The following is a 15,566-nucleotide window of genomic DNA, read 5'->3' as shown; positions in this document are numbered from 1 at the left end:
AAAGGTCAGTCCTGAAGGCCGAATGGGGATGCTCCAGCTGGACCAGAGAGGGGAAGGCTTGCCAAGCAGAAGGCACAGCATGTTCAAATGCCTGGAAGCTTTCTGCCCCTTAGAATCATAGGGCATTATTTCAGCCTGATGTCCTCCAGGTATCAGATGAGGAACGATAACGAAAGTAACCCTTTATGTAGGTACTATTATTATCCCCATATGGGGATGAGGCGGCCGAGGCACAGAAAGGTGAAGTGACTTGCCCAAAGTCACACGGCTAGTGAGTGGGGGGTGTGGGATTGGAACCCAGACAATCTGACTCCGGAATTCATATTCTTAATCTCCCAAGTGGGCCTTTTCAGCAAGGCTGCCTTTGGTCTCTGCCCAGAGGGGCTTCTTGAGATGGGGGCTGAGCCCTCCACACCACCCCGCCTAGCTGTGCACCCACTCTTCACCCCACAGCCCACACTACTGCCTTCTGGGCCCCTGAGCTGGGACACACCTGCCCCATCACTGTTGTCACAGCCATGCCTGGTCGCCCTGATTTAACAGCAAACCCTCAAGAGGGGTGGCCTTCATCAGGGGCCTGGCAGCTCCATCCCAGGGGACCAGGGAGCCTTCCTGAGCCTCCAAGCGACCTGATGCCTCAGTGATGGGGCTTCAGGCATTGGGGTCGTCGACCCCCTGCCATCCCACTCTCTTGGCCAGCCTGTCACCCCGCCAGGCTGGTCCTTGGCAGCGGGGGGACAGAAGAGGGCGTGAGGGGACACCTACTCCTTGCCCTCGCTTGGAGAGCTCCCTTGGTGCTTCTGTGTTTTGCAGTCCGTGGTGGTACCCAGGTGCCGGGGGACAGCAGAGGCGCTTCAGATCACAGTGGGCCACATCCTGGGAGATGCCGGCAGCCCCTACCTCACTGGACTTGTAAGGCTGGGTGGATGGCAGGGCTCCAGGGAGGAAGTGCACCTGAAGGCCTGGAGGCTGGTCTGGTGGGCCTGACACACCCAGCCTGTCTCCTCTGCAGATCTCCAGCGCCCTGCGGGCCGGGCGTCCCGACTCCTACCTGCAGCGCTTCCTCAGCCTTCAACAGAGCTTCCTGTGCTGTGCCTTCGTTATCGCCCTGGGTGGTGGCTGCTTCCTGCTGACCGCACTGCACCTGGAGAGAGACCAGGCCCAGGCCCGGCAGCCAGGCACAGGTACCCCTGCCGCCTTGCACCGATGCCAGGCTCAAGGCTGACCCTGTAGGAGCAAGGATCACCACCCACCCGCTGAGCCCCTGGCTAGTTTATTTATTTGTTCATTCATTCATTCATTCACCCATAGTTATTACGTCCCTGCTACGTGCCAGGGAAGGTTGCAGATGCTGGGGCGTGAACACCAAGTCCGAGCCCCCATGAAGCGAAACAAACAAGAAACAAACAGAAGAAGTAAAAGATAGAGTATGTTCAAGGTGATAAGTGCTACGGAGAGACATAAAGCAGGAAAGTGGGGAGAGAGGAACAGGTGGGGGCAGGGTGCAGTTTTTGAAAAGGGTGGTCAGAGAGGTCCGCACTGCGCGGGGACTGAGTCATGCAGCTATCTGGGGGAAGGTGCTCCTGGCAGGGGGAAAAGCTAGTGCAAAGGCCCCTAGGTAGGAATGGACCTGATGTGTTTGAGGACTGGCAAGGAGGCCAGTGTGGCTGGAACAGGAGCAAGGGGGCCAGTGGTTGGGACGAGGGTGACAGTAATGGGACCAGAGCATGGGGGCTTCGGGGGCCTTTGTAGGGACTGAGGCCTTACACAGAGTGAGGTGGGAGCCGCTTTCTGGTTTCCAGTGCACAAGCCCCAACGTGTCTGATTTACATCCTAAAAGCACCACTCTGGTGCTGCTGTGTTGAGAACAGACTGTAGGGGGTTAGTGTTGAGGCAGAGAGGCCATAGGAGGCCCTGCAGCCGTCAGGGGAGAGCAGCGGTGCTGGGACCATGGTGGTGGCGTTGAAGGTGGGGAGAACGGGTCGGATCTGGAATTTATTTTGAAAACGGAAGCTAGAGGATTTCGTGACAGACTGTGCCCAGGCCTTGTCCCCAAACACCTTTGCCGCCTCTGGGGCTGGCTGAGCGATTTCTTCCCACAGGGATCCCCGACAGCCAGGACGTGAACAGCAAGGCCGTGGAGAGCAAACGCCTGCTTCCTAGCACAGGTGCCTCCCCAGAGGACCCCTGAGGCCCCTGCCCTGCAGCGAGGAGGTCCCACCCACCCTGCTCGCACCCTTCTGGGCGGCCTCCACTGTATCAGTGCCTCTGCCCACCTTTGACTGCGGCTCCGGGACCCTGGCCAAGCTGCACCTGCCACTTCTTCGCTCCCAGCTAGAGAGCTGGCAGCGCCTGTGGCTGGGCTGGGAATTGAGCTGTCAGCACCCTCGGTGGGAGGCCTGAGCCTGTGCCTGCACCCAGCACGAGGCCACGCCAGCCCGGGGTCCTCAGCCTGGCTGCCAGCGGGCCCGATTAAAGTGTGGCCAGTACAAAGCCCGTGGATACAGGCCTTTAGACAATCATGTTATTTATAGCCTCAAGGTGTCTCTGCTGGGATTAGAAGCAGGAGACGAGGAGGTGGGCAGTCTGGGCCAAGGATGCAGGGCTGCTCAGCATGGGTCTCTGGGCGTCCCCACCCTGGACCGCCTGCTCTGACCCAGGTTCCCCAGTCTGCAGGGTCAGGAGGGCACAGGGCAGCCCTCCGCGTGCGTTTACCCTCTGAACTAAAGTGGGGGCTGAATCAGTAGTCTTGAAGAGAGGTTTCTACTCCGGTGCTGGTGTGGGAGTGTGGCTGCAGGAACCAAGGAGGCACTCAGAGGAGTGCCTGGGCCTGCACAGACCCACGCTGGGGGGCTGGCATGGCTGTGCCTGAGGGCCCTGCTCTGCATCCCGGCCTCCTCCCCCATGGGGAGGGTCGGCTTGCTGGGACTCATATTTGCCCCTGGGTTTGGAGCAGCTGGGCGCAGGGGGCCCCGCAGGAGATCAACAGCTTCCAGGCGGGCAGCAGTGGGGAGGCATGTTCTTTCCGCCATGAGCCTAAGCAGGTCTCCCCTGCCCTGGTGCCCAGCCAGGCAATCACCGTTCACTTGCTGATCGCCGCCTTCGGTGTGCCAGGCTGGGCCTGCCTCCCAGCAGCTGTGGGCAGAGCAGTGACCCAGACTCACACTCACCCCCGACCCTTGCTTGCTCCACCCCTGCCCCCTGTGGTGTCCCCCCTGCCCCTTATGCTGGGTGGGACAGGCTCCAGGAGCTGGAAGCTCCTGTTCAGTCCGCATCTGCCACCCTCACCCCCAAGTCTCAGCCCCCGCTCAGGAGCAGCCGTCACCAGGGTGACCTCCCCCTCCACCCACGATCTGATGCTTGGCGCTCCTGAAACGGCCGGCCCCGAGGTTAGGAGAGAAAGGATTCATGAGGATGCATGGTAAGGGTTCTGCACCCAGTTACAGTGTGGGTGCGGGGGAGGGGCGCCGTCCCCACACCACCAGGCGATTCTCGGACTCCCGCTGGGGGTCCTACAATTCAACTCGACTCTGAGACTATCTACCCAGAGATAGCATGAGATTCTGCAGGGTAAGGGTGCAGCCCTACAAGACTGTCCCTGCCACCCCTGTGCCACGCCTCAGATGCCAATCACAAGTTTAGGCTGTGACCAGTTATAAATCCAAGGTTCTCACAACCCCTTCCTTGGGTTCCATTAATGTGTTAGAGAGCTTAGGAAACCCATTTACTCACTATATTGCCAGTTTATTATAAAGTATAGCTCAGAAATAGCCAGATGGAAGAGATGCATAGGACAGGGGATGGGGAAGGGGCGTGGAGCTTCCATGCTGTCCCCAGGCACCACTCTCCCCAGATGTCCACGTGTTCACCAACCCGGAAGCTCTCCGGACCCAGTCCTTTTAGATTTTACGGAGGCTTCATTACTTAGGCATGATTGATTAAATCATCGTCACTGGCGTTTGATCTCAATCTCCAGCCTCTTACCCCTCCCCGGAGGTAGTTGGCGGGGGTGGTGGAACTGAAAGTTCCAACTTTCTAATCACAAGGCTGGTTCTCTGGCAAGCAGCCTATCCTTAGGTGAGTTCCAAAAGTCACCTCCTTAACAAAGGAAAGACACTTTCAGGGCTCTCATCACCTAGGAAACTCCAAGGGTTTTAGGAGCTCTGTGCCAGAAACAGGATGAAGACCAAATATATATTTCTTATTAGAAATCACAGTATCATACTTGGTTTCTTCTGAGAAGGAGGCAGTCAGTCTGTGCGGGATTCACTGGCTGTGTGACCCGGGCCACTTCCTGTCCTCTCTGAGCTGCAGACTCCCCAGCTATATTTAAGAGGTGTGTTGCATGTGATTTTTCTAACCTAGACCTCGTGTGATTTCTCACGGGCTGGGTCTAGGTCCACAGAAGCCCAGCTCCAGGATCTTCTTCCCTACAATCCTGGGGAGGACCCCTGTGAGATTCAGCTCCCAGGAGATGGGCAAGGGCTTCCCAAGAGTCATCAGCTACCCCCACCTCTCCCACCTCAGAGTCCTCAGGCTGGGGCGAAAGATCAGAAACCTCATTTATGCCAGTTCCAGAAACATGTGTTGGTACCAGTGGGTGCCCATCTTGGTGTTGGGCAGTGACTCCAACCCTACCCTTGGACCTCACAGCCCCAGAAGGAACAGGGAAACATTTGGCTGGGCCCAATGAGGCACACCTATGGGCAGAAGAAGGGGTTACATCCCTCAGAAGCTTTGAGGAGTCGGCCTAGGAGCTGGTAAATAGCCAGAGAAGGTGTGGGGAAGGGAATCCCTGGTGGATAGAACAGGCAAAGGTACAGGGGGTGAGGCAGAAGATATGTGATGAATCACGGAGAGGTGTGGTGTGGTCAGAAAGGAGGGGGTATGTGTGTTTTGGGGGAGAGAGAGGAAGCAGGAGAGACTGGCTTGGACCAGAGGGCTCAGATGCCAGCTGAGGAGCTGGGGCTTGAATCCTATCATCAGGGTAGTTCTTTCTGACTCAAGTGCTTTCTGGGGTTTGGGTTGCCAGGCAGGGCAGGGTGGTGCTTTCTGGGACTGAGCTAGACAAAATGCCTCACCAGGAGTTTATACTATGTTATCATCCAAAGTGTTTTGAGGCGGGGCAGGAGCAGGGGGTGCTGGTAGACTCTGGGAGGAAGAGACCAGTATCTGTTCTGCAAGCAACCCAACCCCAGCTGTACTCAGCTCCCACCCCTTGCCTCTCTGGGGCTGGTCACTCAGACCTCACTGTGCTGAGGTCACAGGTACAGGTCTCTGAGAGCCCAGCCACTCAGGCTAGGCAGGAGGAGTGGTCAATAGAACACACCTTTCTGGCCAACAGGGCACTTGCTGGGTGTTCCCAATCCCTGATACTCTGGACTCACTTGTTGGGAATGTTGATGAGGGAACACACTGCTGAGCAGGACAAGGCCCTCAGACCTGATCTGCTCACATTATGTGTTAATTGCTCTTCCTGGACGCACGCTGCATTCCAGCTCCCAGGTGCCATCCAGGTATGCAGGTGTGCTTGGTCAGTGTGCGTGTGCCTGTGCGTGCTCATTTCTGTGTTGGTGTGTGAGCATGTGAGGAGGTGTTTATAGGGTCTGGATGAGAAAAACTCTTCTTCCCCCCTGACCTCAGGCTTGGAGGGTTAAACACGTGCCTTGAGATGGTCACCCCAATCCTGGCTTGTCCCCTTGCAACACCAGACATCAGTCTGTTTCATTCCCTGAAGAGTCTATCTTTCCTCCATGCCTGGGTGGGCCTGTGAGCTTTCTGGTTTAATGCAGCTGCAGGAGGCAACCAGAGGTTGCCGGAGCCAAGCCTTATCTGACACAGGGAGGGATGGGACTGCACGTGCTCCTTCTGCGTGACCACATCAGTCAAGGTTGTAGGGTGGCGTGCAACAGAAACTGACATATCTTAAGCAAAAAAAGGGATTTGTTGAAGACCTCAGGAGCTCACAGAATCTATGGGAAGATTGGAGATTCAGGAGCCAGGGCTCCTGGGCCATCTTATTGGGACATTTTCTCCCTATTCTTTTTCCACCCTGCTCAAGATTTAAAGCCCTGGATGAGAGAGTCCAGTTGGAGCCTATGCCCATGCCTTGATTATGGCTCAGGAAACCAGGGTGCACTTAGGAAGGGAAATGGACATTGAGCATCAAAATAAAACATCAATGAAAGAAAAAAAGACCAAAAAAAAAAAAAAAAAACCCCACAAAAACCAACGACTGTGTCCATTACAGTGATCCTGGGCAGGCCACTGGCCTTCTCTCAGATGCAGCCTCTCATGGGACAGGGAAGAGGCTGGACTCAGTGTCCTTCAAGGGATTCTTCACTTCTGATAGCCTGAGTCCATGATCAAAGGAGATTGGAGCATCTATAATTCAGAAAGTGTTAAGAATGTTCAAAAGACAGAACAGGAACTTCTGTGTTAGTGGGGACTCAGAGCCATCTGTTCTGAGCAGGAGAGAGAGGCAGAGACGAAGCGTTCTGAGCAAAACTCGTGAGGCAGGCCCAGGCTGGGGGATGGAGGGGCTCCAAAAAGTCCCCAGCTTGGCAACAGCAGGAGCAGAGAGGAGGTGTCCTCTCCCTACCCGTGGGTGGTGACCTGTGGAGAACATATTCAAAGGGTGGAGGGAAATGGCACAGGGAAGCTAATGGAGGGTGGAGTCAATCCCGGAGAAAATGCCTTTACCAGAAGAGCCCGGAGAGGAATCTGGCTGGTTTCTGAGTCACGCAGAGCAACAGATACATGATGCAAATCAGCACACACTTACTGAGCACCTGCTAAATGTCATTTACTCATTCAATCACAAACATTCTCTGAGCATCTCCTCTGTCCTGGACAGCGGAAGTGAATCAGACAGTGTATGGGCCCTTAAGGCTCACGATCTGTTGTTGGGCTGGTGGAGGGGAGTGGTGGACTCATGTACAAACATAATCAGCACAGTGAGTTTGGTGTGATGGAGGAGGGATACACAGGTTACTCAAGTAACCTAGGGGAGGAAATGACAATTTAAACAAGCAGGTCAGGGAGGGCTTCCTGGAGGAAGTCATGGCTGTGCTGGATTTCTGAAGGACTAATGGGAGGAGTGACCTAGGTAGACAGCATAGGCAGAGCAGGGCTAAAAAGCCAGGGGAGGGGGTTGCCCAGGTGACGCTCTCCGTGGTCCTGAACCATCGTTGTGTTAGTAGGACAAGGGCTTTTGTGTTGAGGGGAGAGCGGGGACTAGAGACAACTGCCCCCAATTCCCGCCACTCCTCTGGGCTCCAGGAAGTATCATAACTATGAGCGAGTTCAGGGAGATCAATTTTCAGTGTAGACAAGTGTAATTTTGAGAGATGGGCAGTAGGATCTGAGGCTGGAGATTGGCATGGGTCATGAAGGGTTATCGGAGATCATGTTAAGGAACTTAGATATTTTTTTAAAATTTATTTTATTGAAGTATAGTTGACTTCCAATGTCATGTTAATTTCTGCTGTACAGCAGAGTGTTTCAGTTATACATATATATATATTCTTTTTCATTTTCTTTTCCATTATGGTTTATTACAGGATATTGAATATAGTTCCCTGTGCTATACAGTAGGACCTTGTTGTTTATCCAATCTATATATAATAGTTTGCATCTACTAATCCCAAACTCCCAATCCATCCCTCCCTCACCCCCCCTCCCCCTTGGCAACCACAAGTCTGTTCTCTATGTCTGTGAGTCTGTTTCTGTTTCGTAGTTAGGAACTTAGATATTTTTAATCCTGTAGGCAGTGGAGAGCCATGGAGAAGTTTTGTGCAAGGTAGTGGTAGGGTTCTATGTGTGATTTAGAAAATTACTGGCAAGAAATATGAAGAAAAGGCCAGAGGGGGGACTTCCCTGGCAGTCCAGTGGTTAAGACTCCGCGCTTCCACTGCAGGGGCTGTGGGTTCGATCCCTGGTTGGGGAACTAAGATTTCCCATGTGGCTGAAATAAAAGAAAAGAAAAAGACTGGAGGGGAATGTTGGAACAGGTGGTGTTGATCTTTAAAAGGGTCCAAGTGAGACATGGAGAGGTTTGAGCTAAGTCCATGAGCAATTGGGACACTGGGAGATATTAAAGAGAAAAAATGGACAGGCCCTAGAGGTGGGAGTTGAGGGAGAAGAAGGAGTCCCAAGTGGCTCCCAGGTTTCCAGCTCAGTGACAATGTGGATGCTGCTGCTATTTGTCAAGAGATAAACGATACTGGGTGGGAGCAGGTTCAGGGGAGAGATGATGAGTTCAGTCTTGGATGTGCTGAGTTTAAGGTGCTGGGGGATGTCTAGGGGGGAGTGTGCAGGAAACTGCATATGGACCTAGTGCTTGGAGATGAGGCCACATCTAGAGATGGAGGTTGGGGTGTCCTAGGGAGGTGGATAATTGTTGAAAGCCCAAGCATGGGTGAGAGGCTGCCAAGGGGGGGTGTGCCGTGTGAGCAGGGAGGAGACTGAGGCTGAGCCCTGGAGACACTCCTGTGTAGGGAGGTGGGCAGAGGGGAGGTGGACTGAGCTCCCAGGTAGCAGCCGTGGGGGAGCCAGTGTTTCTCAGAGTGTGTTCTGCAAAGCTGTAGTCATCTTACGAGATGTTCTGTGGTCTAGTACACATGGGGACATGGCAGCCTATACTTCCCCATGGGAGACTCCCAGTGTACACTCTCAGATTAAAGACTCTGAAAAGCTCCTCAGTTAGGAAACCGAATTCTCTGTGTTGATCCCACCATTTCCCAAATATACTTGCCCTTGGGACACTGGCCACTAGTGAAATGTGCCCCATTTGTTTTGAAATTATGGTCTAGACCTAATGAATGAATATCAGAAGGCCCTTTGGCCATCATTGAGTTCAGCCTCCCATTACGCTGATGAGGAAGCTCTGTCCTGGAGAAGCTAAGAGCGTTGCTATGGGGCAGTAGAGGAAACACTGGATTAGGGGGTAGACGCACCTGGGTTTAGTGCAAGCCTCATCATTTACTAGTGACCTTAGGTAGATTATTTCTCTTCCCTGGGTCTCTTCATCTGTGAGATGAAGATAAGAACCCTACAAGTTCTATAGCTGACGGTCCCAGAGGCTCTTAGTAGGCCACAGTGACTTGCCCAGGGCCATACAGCCCCAAAGGGCTTATTGACCTCCCCATCACCGTGCCTTTGGTGGCCCCTTATCCCACCTAAGGACCCACTCTAGAGAGTGCCTTTGAGTTAAAATCCCAGAAAAACCCACAGACTGGGAATGGCTGGCTTGCTTGGTGGCAGCTTAGAGGGCCCCCAAATTTGAAAGGCTCAAAACTCTGCCAATTTTCCCCTGCTCCGGAACCTACTCAGTGGTGGAAAGGCAGCGCCCTGGAAAGGGAATGCTCCCCTTTCTGCCTAAGGCCTAAAACTGCTCCCTGGGCAGGGCTGTGGCTGAAAGGATGAGGAATTTTGGGGAGTGGGAAGGGGACCATGGTGTTGGGCTTAGAGCCACGGTTCTGCCTTCTTCACTGCTGGACGGTCCCCTAGCTGGCCACATCCCCCTGCTGGGCACTGTCCTGTAGCTGGCACCATCACACAGTTATGAAAGTCAGTGCCAGGGCTCAGTCCGAACCCCACGGGGCTCCTAGGTCTGTCCTTCCCTGTTTAATCACCTGCCATCCTGGGCCACCCCGTGGAACTTCCCTCATCCAGCTTTGCAGGCCTGCGCTCAGCAAGCTGGAAAGAGGCAGCAAGGCAACTTTCAGAATGAAATCTGTTTTCCTAACCCTCCCGTCACAGTCATTCATACCCAACACGACGAAGCATATTTTTAGTCACTTTGCAGAATTTAAAATACACCTCGAAGGCGCCAAGAAACACCAGCTTGGGGATTAACTCTGCTCACAAGAGACAGTGGGGCGGGAGTGGGGAGGGGTGCCTTGTGCTGTGTCACCCGTTGGCTATGCCGTGACTCACTGTGGCCGACACCTTCACGAGATGCACCTGCCCGTGGATGTGGGATCCGGAGCAGCCTGCAGTGGGAACTGCGCTCCCAGCCCAGGCCGAAGGTATTGCACCAACCTGGGTCAGCACCAGCCCTGCTGCCAACTGGCTGCATGTCCACGGTAGGGTCATTTATGGGCCCTGGAACCTGTGTGTGAATAATTCTGGTTTCCCAGGCTCTGTCTAGTTCTAACATTATGTCCTCAGCACTCTGTACAGGATTTTCATTTCAAAGCTGCAAGCAAATGAATGGGGGAGGGAGCTTACCAAAACCACAGCCCCTCTGAGATGGATGAGAGTGGAGATTGTGGCCCTGGATACAGAAACTACCTGACCACTCTGCACAGGAGACAGGGCTCCCCGCTCCCCCAAGGGAGGACCTGGGGGACTTCCAGACCCTTTAAATCCTATCCTCCTATCTACCCCCAGAGGGAGAAACTGAGACCCAAAGAAAGTTAGGGGTCTTGTCTAGGGTCATGCCACACACCAGGGCAGAACTGGGCTAGGACCCAGCCTCCTGTCTCCCATGCAGGGCTTTGTCGTGCGCTGCTGAAGTGTGATGCTTGCGGTTGCCCGTTGCCGTGCCCTCAGGAGAGAAGGCGCCCTTTCAATGCCCTGTTTCGGGGGTGGGGGAGGGGGCCGGTTGGAGCCCTGGCTCTCTCTGCCAGGGGCTGCCTTTCTGAGGGGCAGGGGTAGGGTCTCGGTGTGCACACAGGAATGGGCCCAGCAGGAGGCAAGGGGCTGGATCTGAGCTTCCCTGGAGAGGTGGGCGACATAGCCTTCTGTGACTGGTGGAGGCCTGGGTCCTGGGCCAACCCCCCACCCGTCACGCTTCTTGGTTCTTACGCAGCCCTCCCTGAACTGATTAAATCATGGCGGGTGAGTAGCTGCTGGAGCGGCCACGGGCCCTCCTACCCGCGCCCCTGACTTAACCGTCTGAGACCCTCTCTCCAGGATGTCCGTATGCCCTGAGCTCTAGCCCTCAGCTCTCTCCCAGAGTCTCCGCCGCGGCAGGGAGCGGGGGGGAGGGAGGGCACTGAGTGGGTGCTGGGAAGTCCTGCTTCCCGGACGCTACTCTTAGCTCCGTAGCTCCCCACAAACCCCCTCCGGGTCCTCGTCAGCCTCGGCGGCCGCGCGGCTCCAGAGTGACTGCGCCCCCGTCGGGCGGGAGGGGCTCTGCGGCCCGGCCCTCCCCCTCCGCCCCCCCGGGGGCAGCACGTGCGGGGCGGGGCTGTGGCCCGAGCCCGGGGCTGATTGGGCGCGGGCCTGGTGGGCGGGGCCGGGCCGCAGCTGTCAGAGCAGCAGCGGCGGCGACCGCGGCGCACCGGGCTGAAACGGTGGCAGCGCCGCAGCCGGGGTCGGAGCGCAGGAGCCGACGGGGCCCGGCCGGGATGGTGCAGCGGCAGCTCCTCGGCGCACACACGCACTGAGTGGGCCCAAGCTGGGCCCCGCGCCCCCCGCGCCCCCCGCCGCCCCGATCCCGGCCGGCATGATGTGCCTGGAATGCGCCTCGGCGGCGGCGGGCGGCGCGGAGGAGGAGGAGGCGGACGCGGAGCGGCGGCGCCGGCGCCGGGGGGCGCAGCGAGGGGCCGGCGGTGGCGGTTGCTGCGGGGCGCGGGCAGCGGGCGCCGCTGGAGTGGCGACCGCCGACGATGAGGTGCAGACGCTGTCGGGCAGCGTGAGACGGGCCCCTTCCGCACCCCCCAGCACCCCCAGCACCCCCAGCTGCGCAGCCGCTGCCAAGGGCCTCGGCGCTCAGCAGCCCAAACCAGCCAGCTTGGGCCGCGGGCGGGGGGCAGCCGCTGCCATCCTCAGCTTGGGCAACGTGCTCAACTACCTGGACAGGTACACCGTAGCAGGTGAGCGAGTGCCCCACCCAGCCCAAGAACCAGGACCCTCTGCCTCGAGGTACCTCGGGGAGCCTTCGGTCCCAGGCCCCCTATATCCAAGCCTTTCGTGGGGTCCCTAAGGGCCCTCCGTTCAGGCACAACTGGGCAAGTGATGCCCTGAGATCTACTGGTCCAATGCAGGGACCGGCCCCCGCACCCCCGGGCCAGGGGTAGGGGGGAGTCCCCACCCCTGGAGTAGCCCGCGCGTCCTCGCCAGCCCTTGACGTCCCATCCGTTGTCCTCTTCTGCGAGAGAGTCTCCTTTGCGTCTCTCTGCGTTCTGGCCTCCGCGCCCCCATCCGCCCCAGCCTCAGGTTCCCGGGCCTCTCCTCCCCTTCCCCCAGCCCAGGCTGTTTGTCGGTCCGTAGCCGGTCAGTTCCTTCCTTCCTCCGCCGTCTCCACTCCCCTGCGTGCGTGCGGCGAGTGCGCGCGCCCCTTGCGGGTGTGTGCCAGGGGGAAACCAAGTGTGTGCTCGCGGGCGGCGCGGATGTGTGTGTGAGCGTGTGAGCGCGTGGCTGACAAAGGCTTGGGGCTGCGGGGAGCGGAGGGAGGGGCGGGGCGGGTCCGCGGCGCCTGGGGACCCAGGATGCGGTTTGCAGCTGGCCCTGGCTAGAGGCCCGAAGATGCCTCCCCCTGTTCTGTGTCGCTTGGGGCCTGGGGTAGGGCGCGGGCCACTGGGGCTGCCTCATCCTCTGTGAGCATCTCCGGGAATCAGCCTTGGGGAGGGGGTAGAGGTAGATAGAACAACTGAGTTCTAGCCCCGGATTTTCCCCTCTTGTGCTTGGTGTGTGACCTTGGGCCGGTCTTAGCCTATGTTTAGGTCTGTTTCCCCGTTTGTGAGGTGGTTGGTCCTCAGGCCCTTTGGGGATGGAAGGGCGTTCTGGGATTCCAGTCTCCTCGCTCCCCTCCCACAGTTCTGGGGCGGTGGGCGTGGGGTGGTGGTGCCTGTGAACAGGGGTTTTCCCTAAATTGAGCTGCCCCTCGGTGGGAAGGGTACAGCCCTGAGAGAAAGAGACTTTGGCCAGGCTAGCACGTGGGGGCTCTCTGCCATGGGAGAGCAGTGACTGGGTACCTGACATCCTGGCATGCTGGCCTAACCACAGCTTAGTAAAATCTGGAACTAGAAAAAAAAGAAAAAAGATAGAGGGGGGAATCTTGGACAGACTCGAAAGAGAACTTTGTACCCATGGAGAGAGGCAAGCCCTGGCTTAAACCATAAAACATATGCCACCTGGGTCCCCTTCCCTAGGACTCAAGTCTCCCACTCTGTTGAATGGGCTTTTGTGTCAAGTGGAAGGAGGAACTCTGATGGGAGAGCAGAGGCTTCCGCCTTCCCCCACTCCCACTTTCAAAACCCTTTATCTCTCTGACCCTCCCTGCGGGGAGTTGGAAGTGGGTACCAGTGGCACCAGTTTCCGGGTCGAGCTCAAGGGGCTCTTACTTCGGCCTGGTGAGCAGGAGTACCCAGCACCGCCCAAGTGCACCAGCCCCAGGGCACACACATGTGCCATGCTGCCTGGGACCTGGGAGCTTAGGTGCCACCCTAAAGTGGGGAGAAGTCAGAGAACACGGGGGGCCTGCAGTTAGTGCAACGTCGACTTCTGTCCATAGATGGGCAAACCGAGGCCCTTGTCCAAGATGGCCCGGAGAGTGCGCGACAAAGCTGGTGTTCGATCTGCCTGTTTCCCACCCTCTCAGCTGGGCAATAAATGGCCTGCTTCTAGCGCTGTAACACTTTCCAATTTGTTTTTTCATGCCCCAGACCACCCCCTCTGATATTCTTAGGGAAACTGACTCTGCTAGGGGCTGAGGTGCGACGGTGGGATCAGGGAGGGCTGGTGCTTATCTGCCTCCACCCCCACTTGCGTCCCTGAGTCAGAATGGGAGAACAAGATAGGAAATTTCTGGTGAATTGGTAAGGGGGGGGGGGGTGGGGCAGTAGGGAGGAAGGCCCGGAAAGCTCTGTGCAAACACCGCCTGAGCTGTGCATCCCTCCCTGTCCCTCCAGGGTGGGAGCCCATGCACCACCCTGCCCCCAACACACAGCATACACAGATTTCCTCTCCGGATAAACCTGGCTCCCTCCCTCTCTCTTTATGGTAGATTCTCCTACCACCACCCCCTTGCTGCCAAGTTCAGTTTTCAGGAAGATTTATTGTCTCTATGGCAACTACTATGGCTTGATGTATCTTGGGAGATTGGGGGGGCCGCAGGGGAATGGTCATCCCTGGCCCCAGTCCACCTGTTGCTGGCTGTCCGGCTGGGACAGAGGAGGGGAGGCAGACACTCCACTGCTCATTCATCTTTGATATTTGCACCCACCTGATCCCTGAGAACCTCACCATCTGGCCCTGCCTCCCCCATCAAAAAATGGGGTGAGTTCCCACTCTCTTCCTTTAAATCTGTCCTGTGCATTTCTGTTTTCATGGTATAGACCAGCTCTGTCCAAAAGGGATATAATGCAAGCCACGGCTATAATTTAAAATTTTCTAGTAGCCACATTAAAAAAGTAAAAAGAATAGGTGAAGTGAATTAATAATGTATTTTATTCCACTCAATATATCCAACATAATTCAACATGTAATCAATATAAAAGCTACTCATAGGATAGTTTGCCTACTTTTCATACTGAGTTTCGAAACTCAGTGTGTTTTACATTTACAGCACACGTCAGTTTGGACTAGTTGCTATTCAGGTGTCCAACAGCCACAGTGGCTCGGGGCCACCGCAGTGGACAGTGAAGGTCTAGAGGCTTTGATGCCAGAGTTCACATCCAGGCTCTTCAACTTCCCAGCCGTGTGACCTTGGGGATGTCTCCTGAGCCTTCTGGGTGATCATTTCCTCCCCTCCACCTCCCGGGGTGTGTGGCATAAATGAGAATGTCTCTTAAGCCAGGCTCCTAGGAGAGCTTCACAAATGTCAGCTCCCTGCTCTTCCATGGCTCTGCCCAAGCTGTGCCCTGGCCACTGCGCCCTCCTGTTTCTCGGTTTCTGACAGTTCCTTTCAGGAAGCGTTGGCAAACCCCTCCCTTCTTCACCAGGGCTGATCTCCATCCTGGGAACTCCAGGAGGTTCTGCCTCTGCCCTAGCATTCCCAGCGCCACCCCCGGTGATCTGGCTAATTATGGCCTCTCCTCCTCCTCCTCCTCCTCCTCCCCCTCCTCCTCCTCCCCCTCCTCCTCCCCCTCCTCCTCCCCCTCCTCTTCCCCCTCCTCCTCCTCCTTCTCCCCCTCCTCCCCATGAGAACCCCCTGAGGGCAGCAGGCCTCAGAAGCAGGTGAGAAGGGCCAGGTTCCCGCTCTTGCTTTCCTTACTGAGCATTGTTTCAGTTGGATGACAGTGAGGTAGCCCGGAAACTGCCTCTCAACCCTTGCCCCTACCTCCTTGGGTGGATGAGGACACTGACACCGGGAGAATGCTGGAACTTATCCAAGGTCACATGGCAGGACGGAGCAGGACCAGAACCCTCCAGTGTGGTCTTCTCTCAGGGGGAGGACAGAGCATACCCCCTGCTTCTGACCTGGAAACTCGGAGACTCTGCTGGCCAGGGCAGAAGCCCTCTGGGCAGATGAGTTTCAGCTCAGTTTAACAGCAGCAGTTTGAGCTCCCCTGGGGCACGTGGCTCCTGCTCCCATGGCCCCTATGAGCCTGGCAGCCACCCACTCTCCATTCGGAACCCACTCCTGGCTGCCAGGTCAGGAGAAGGAAGGAGCC

General features: G+C 56.6%; 2 protein-coding genes across 5 annotated transcripts in view; both read left to right on the top strand.

Moving 5' to 3' along the window:
- Positions 1–2,477, top strand: part of SPNS3 (SPNS lysolipid transporter 3, sphingosine-1-phosphate (putative)) — a 70,436-nt gene extending 67,959 nt beyond the window's left edge. The window contains exons 11-13 of the mRNA XM_057536204.1: positions 814–912; positions 1,013–1,184; positions 2,103–2,477. Of these exons, the coding sequence (XP_057392187.1) occupies positions 814–912; positions 1,013–1,184; positions 2,103–2,191 (360 nt within the window). The 3' untranslated portion in view covers positions 2,192–2,477. The remainder of the gene's footprint in view (positions 1–813; positions 913–1,012; positions 1,185–2,102) is intronic.
- Positions 2,478–11,308: 8,831 nt separating this feature from the next.
- SPNS2 (SPNS lysolipid transporter 2, sphingosine-1-phosphate) overlaps positions 11,309–15,566 on the top strand; it is a 35,561-nt gene continuing 31,303 nt past the window's right edge. For 3 of the 4 annotated variants that reach the window (XM_057535943.1, XM_057535945.1, XM_057535942.1), the window contains exon 1: positions 11,404–11,825. In XM_057535943.1, the coding sequence (XP_057391926.1) occupies positions 11,456–11,825 (370 nt within the window). In that variant the 5' untranslated portion in view covers positions 11,404–11,455. Of the gene's footprint in view, positions 11,826–15,566 lie in introns of all 4 variants that reach the window. The other variant, XM_057535947.1, reaches the window with a different exon arrangement.

This window comes from Balaenoptera acutorostrata, chromosome 20, assembly GCF_949987535.1.
Source record: "Balaenoptera acutorostrata chromosome 20, mBalAcu1.1, whole genome shotgun sequence".
In the NCBI taxonomy this organism is placed as follows: Eukaryota; Metazoa; Chordata; class Mammalia; order Artiodactyla; family Balaenopteridae; genus Balaenoptera; species Balaenoptera acutorostrata.
Note: the sequence above shows the minus strand (reverse complement) of the source record. Positions and strands in the feature narration are given on the sequence as shown.